At 50.7% G+C, this 4,836-nt stretch overlaps 3 protein-coding genes across 3 annotated transcripts; all 3 read right to left on the reverse strand.

Moving 5' to 3' along the window:
• Positions 1–249: 249 nt before the first annotated feature.
• TEOVI_000841600 (cop9 signalosome complex subunit, putative) lies at positions 250–1,413 on the reverse strand (the record flags this gene model as incomplete). Its single annotated transcript, XM_067220254.1, has 1 exon — positions 250–1,413. One exon carries the CDS (start codon positions 1,411–1,413, stop codon positions 250–252), a length of 1,164 nt encoding a protein of 387 aa, XP_067076355.1.
• Positions 1,414–1,729: 316 nt separating this feature from the next.
• Positions 1,730–3,868, reverse strand: TEOVI_000841700 (uncharacterized protein; the record flags this gene model as incomplete). The annotated part of the gene is made up of 1 exon (XM_067220255.1): positions 1,730–3,868. One exon carries the CDS (start codon positions 3,866–3,868, stop codon positions 1,730–1,732), a length of 2,139 nt encoding a protein of 712 aa, XP_067076356.1.
• A 374-nt stretch (positions 3,869–4,242) lies between these two features.
• Positions 4,243–4,665, reverse strand: TEOVI_000841800 (uncharacterized protein; the record flags this gene model as incomplete). The annotated part of the gene is made up of 1 exon (XM_067220256.1): positions 4,243–4,665. The coding sequence occupies one exon, from the start codon at positions 4,663–4,665 to the stop codon at positions 4,243–4,245; it is 423 nt and encodes a 140-aa protein (XP_067076357.1).
• Between the last annotated feature and the right edge of the window lie 171 nt (positions 4,666–4,836).

The raw sequence follows: 4,836 nt of genomic DNA on the forward strand, positions 1-4,836 counted from the left end.
GCCCCACAGCGCAATGTTACCCTGGCTTGAATTTTCCCCTTTAGTAGATGACACCAATTCACAAATACGCGGGCCCTGGGGGACTGTTTTCTCACCTCATTGTCCTGCTGAGCCCAATCCGTTCGGCACTGAGGTATAAAGAAAATCTTGAAGCAAGAGGACTACCGGTAGACAAACGAAGGACATCATTCGATATATGTTCAAACGGTCTGTTAGTGGTCTCCAAGTAGACGGACGCTATCGTTGGCATCACAATAGGGGACTTTCACATAGCTCTGGGTAACGACCAGTGATAAGATCCACGGCATGCGACAGCTCCTTAGAGATGATGCTGATCCTCCCATCCCAGTCCTCTAACACTGAGGTGCGCTTCAGCCGGTTAAATATCACTACCTCGTCCACTTGGTCAAGCCTGGCGTCCAGTCTATGTTCCGAAACCATCCGAGACACGAGTCGTTCTACATCGGCAGGGGTAATGCCGATAACAACTCCAAGCCGCTCAAAAGTAGCATTGCAGTACATCTGAGAAACTACCTCGAGATTGTGCTGCGCGAAAGCTTCTTTGGCCGCGGCAACGTCATCGTCAGACGACAGCCCTGCCAATTGAAGAAAACACTGCAGTTCGGAGGGCCGCAACAGATGCAACTGGGCTGCCCGGTTGAGTATGGCCTGCAAATCACCGAGAAGCAACGCGTTTTCGTCCTTCTGATAAACGCGGAGCCGCCGTGTACGTACTGGACTAGCATCTGATTGTATGACGGACACAACCGCAAGTTGAAGATGTGTGGCATCTTTGGTCCGTTCATACAGCTCAGCGAAACGCAATGAGGCATCAGTAAAACGATGCCATGCCATCAAGACCGTGCCGAGGTAATACAAAAATCCATTTACGGCGGTAGCCGCAGTAGGATCCTCCGAAAGGGCCTTGTAGAGTGAGATTCCACGCGGGTACTCTGCCTCCGCCACTGCATAATCGCGTGTACGAAGCGCGCTGCTGAGGATTTTTGTCACGATTTCGAGCGATACTACATCATCCTTTGCTGGGAGCATGGAGCACCATGTCTGTTGCGCTAGACGTTCGTTGCCTGCAAGCACGCACCACTCGGCAACGGCCTCGCGCATCGCAAAAATTGTGGGGCTTGCTCCAGTACTACAGCGACTGTGTGCACCTAACAACACAATTCCCGCTTCGAGGGCAAAGGGAGCGCAATGTGGCGACGTAATTACCATTTCCTTCAAAATATTGAAGGAGCGAGCAGCGACCACCGCCCAAATGTCGGCTCTCGCAGCTCCTTCAAGATGCTGCTGAACGAAAATCCTCCACCCGTCCAGATCCCCGGTTGCAACAAGGGAAACGGCTTGTGATTCGGCCCATCCGAGACTACCGACCTCATTTCCCCCCTCCTTTATCATGGCCCTTTGGCCACAGGTGTGTATTGTTATACCGCTGAGGGGAATAAAAAACGAAAAAAAAGAAGGAGCACATAAGCTCAGCGTGCATACAACTTCAAGAAATAATACACCTAACCTCCATGAAGGACAGTGGTGTGGCCTCTCAAGTGTATCCTCGAACGCGTGTACATCCCTCATGCCCGTAATGTGCTTTATATGTTATATCCCGGCCACCGTTCCTTTTTTGTTGTTAAAGGGTTGGTTCGGAAACAAAGGAAATTAGTTTATTAACAGCGATTAAATGTCCAGCAGTTGGGTCGAGGTGGATGACCAACCACTACTCCCTTTTTGCTTTCTTACTCGGTCTGCCTAGAAAATACTCAACTGCCCCGTCATCCCTTGCTTCATTTCGCTCATGCTGCCGCCTCCCCTGCCGAGCGTTCACGACAGTGGCGGCCAAACCAACGACGTCAGGATTATGTCTTCGGTCTTTTTGAGCAACGTCAAGATGGAAACGTGGATCACTAAGCAACTTACTTTGGAAGCGGGTGTCGATCGCCTCTGCTGCCGCATCCGAAGCCAGGCGTTGCCGCGCTTCGCGGGTGACACCAAGGTTATTAGAGGCACGCATCTTCTTCTTTTCCGCGCGTTCGGCAGCCAAGCGTTGCTTCACTGCGCGAGCGTGCTGTTTTCGCTTTTCCTTGCCGCTCAGGTGTATTGCGCCCTCGTCATCAGTGCCGAGAGCGGCCCGTAGGACCTGCCTCCTTTCTTCACGCTCCGCATGCTGCTTTGCCGTCTCGGCCTCCCGCTCTTGCATGATCATTTCTTTCTTTTTCTTTTTCATTTCGCTGCGCCGTAGCTTGTACTTGAGCTCGGCTTTACTTCCGAGGTCAGAAGAAGTCATTTGTTGCTTTATGCGCACGTCGCGCTGCAGTTTCACGGCCTTGGACTCTGCATCAAGATCAAGTGTTGCCTCAACCTCACCAAAAACTTCAGGCGACCCTTCACACGACCCCTCAGATTTCTCCATTTCAACGTCACTGAAGCGATTTAACGAGTCGTCATCACTCTCGTCACTATTTTCTTCGTCAGCTTCGCCGTCCTCACCACTTCCCCCATAATCCTCCGGTAGTCCCCCTATTTCTTCCAGAAGCGCGGCATACTTTTTGCGAATTCGAACCTTGTCCTTGGCGCGCTTCATTTTTTTGCCGTTCACACGACTGTTTTCCACATTATCGTCCACTTCATCTTCCTCAGAGGAATCAGGTGGGGCGATATACGCTGCCAGGTCATCATCTGCCGTCTCACCCGTAAAGCTGTCGCGCAGTGAGCGGTGCCGGAACACATCCTCCTGATCCCAAGATATTCTGAAGCGTGTTTGCGACAGCGCCGCCGCCTTAAATGCCGCAAGCGGTTGATAGTTTGCAGGAATGCGGTCGGCCTTATTCACAGGGTTCTCAAAGACTTCACTATCGTCTACGTAACGCAGGTCGAGCACAACGCCGCTTGCCTCGATATCCATGCCATCTAGCTGGTTGTACACGGCCTCTGCTGTCTCAGGCGAGTCAAAAGTGGCAACTGCGTAGTAGTACTTCATACGGTCTCTCTCGTACTTGCGATGCTTTCCCTCCGAAAACAGTTCCCCATCTTCGCCTTCTTCTTGCAACATTGCGATGTTGTCATCTTCCCACGGGTCATCATCCATTGTATGCTCTTTTTCTATATTACCTTCTTCAGCCTCATTATCACCAACACCGTAGTCCATTCCACTTTCCTTTCCCTTATTCTTTCTATCCTTTTTTTTGCTTCCCTCCTTGATCGGTTTGTCGGCGTCGGCGGGTGGCTTCACACTCACCTCATCCCTCTTTTCCCACAAGTCGGGTCCGTGCATCCGCTCATATTCAAGCATTCGCTTACCAAAGTCACTCATGTACACGGCGACATTCAAAAGCTGCCCACCAAGTGGCAGCGCGTAGAAGAGGACTGCGTACAGGTCTACTGACCTTATATGATCCCAACTACAGTTCACAATCGCTAGGCGGTGTTTCGGCTCGACGTATTCGACATCTGAAGGTGACCATGCCCTAACTTCACCATCAAGCTGCTCCGCTTCATCATCCGAGAGGTCCATCCCTCCACCGTTATCGGATTTTAGGCTACTAGCTATATCTGAGAGCGCTTCAGCTCCCTCTTCGCCATCCTCCATGTCACTGTATTCGTCACTTTCCTCATCCTCTTCTTCTTTCTCCGAGTCCCCTTCTCCACCTTGAATCTGACGCAAGTGTTTTGCAAAGCGGGGGTCCTGCCTGGCTGCATCTTGCACTGTACCTCTTCCTCTACCACTGCGGTGCCCTCCGCGCGTGAGTTGAAAGCGGGGGTCCGTAAAGCGTGAGGCAAACCTTGCGTCACCACCTCGGCCCCGTCCTCGCCCTCTGTGGAGGCCGCGCCCCCGGGAGGAGCTTTGTAGTGTCTTCATAGCAAGTGGAAGACCTTGTGGTTAAGTATGTACACTATAAATCAGTAATATCAATAGCAATGGCATCAGAAGCGAAATATACAAAACATTTATATGCGTGAGGGCATGATGCGCGAAGGGAAAACGCAGTGGCAGCAGTGAGTTAAGATACAGTAACCTCAGTATGGCGGTGTTTGTGGATTCCCGCCCGTAACAAAGTGCAAGAAAATTCCCCGTCTTTTGTCGCTGAGCTGAGCAGGGGTGAATGTCGATTGGGGAAGGTGCGAGGTGCGCAGCACAACTTGAAGTAAAGGCGGTGCCGAAAAGGTGCAAATAAGCAAGCGAAAAGCACGAACAACAAAGGGGGATGATGATAGTGTTACGTTAACCGAGTTTTACTCTTTCTCCTTCCGAGAAAATGACGGTATGATCGCAACAAGATTGAGGAAAAGTACGAGTGAAACCAGACCCAGGGGAATTGTCCATATGTGAAACACTGGCCACACGGCTACGGCCCAAAGGAATCCCCCAGCGCACCATGCGCCCGCGGCAGTGTGCAGTAGTCCCTTATGCGTTTCACTCCAATTAGGGTGCTTCGGCTTCACGACTAGACCCGTGTAAAACCAGAGAGCGACAAAAATGGCGAACGATGCGTACGAGAGTAGCATGACGGGTTGTATGATTTTACGGGAGCGTAGCATAACTTCAGCTAACTTTGCCATTTTCAACACATAAACACAAACCGCAATAGTACACAACTTCGTGATATAAAATGCAGCATTCCGCGGTGGTGGTGGTTTCGTGTTGGTTAGCCTCATCAGGTTCTATTGTTGTCGAGCCGTTTATTTTTTACTTTTCTTCCTTTCTCCTTTTTTGTTAAAAATTTGAAAGAAGGGAAAGAGGCTGAAAGTGAAAGCCTTGCATTATCCACCTTTTCGGGGGACAGATGCCTGTGTACAAATGTATGGTCTCTCTTTCCTTTTTTTTTT

This window comes from Trypanosoma equiperdum, assembly GCF_001457755.1.
Source record: "Trypanosoma equiperdum strain OVI genome assembly, contig: ctg_1098, whole genome shotgun sequence".
Classification (NCBI taxonomy): domain Eukaryota; phylum Euglenozoa; class Kinetoplastea; order Trypanosomatida; family Trypanosomatidae; genus Trypanosoma; species Trypanosoma equiperdum.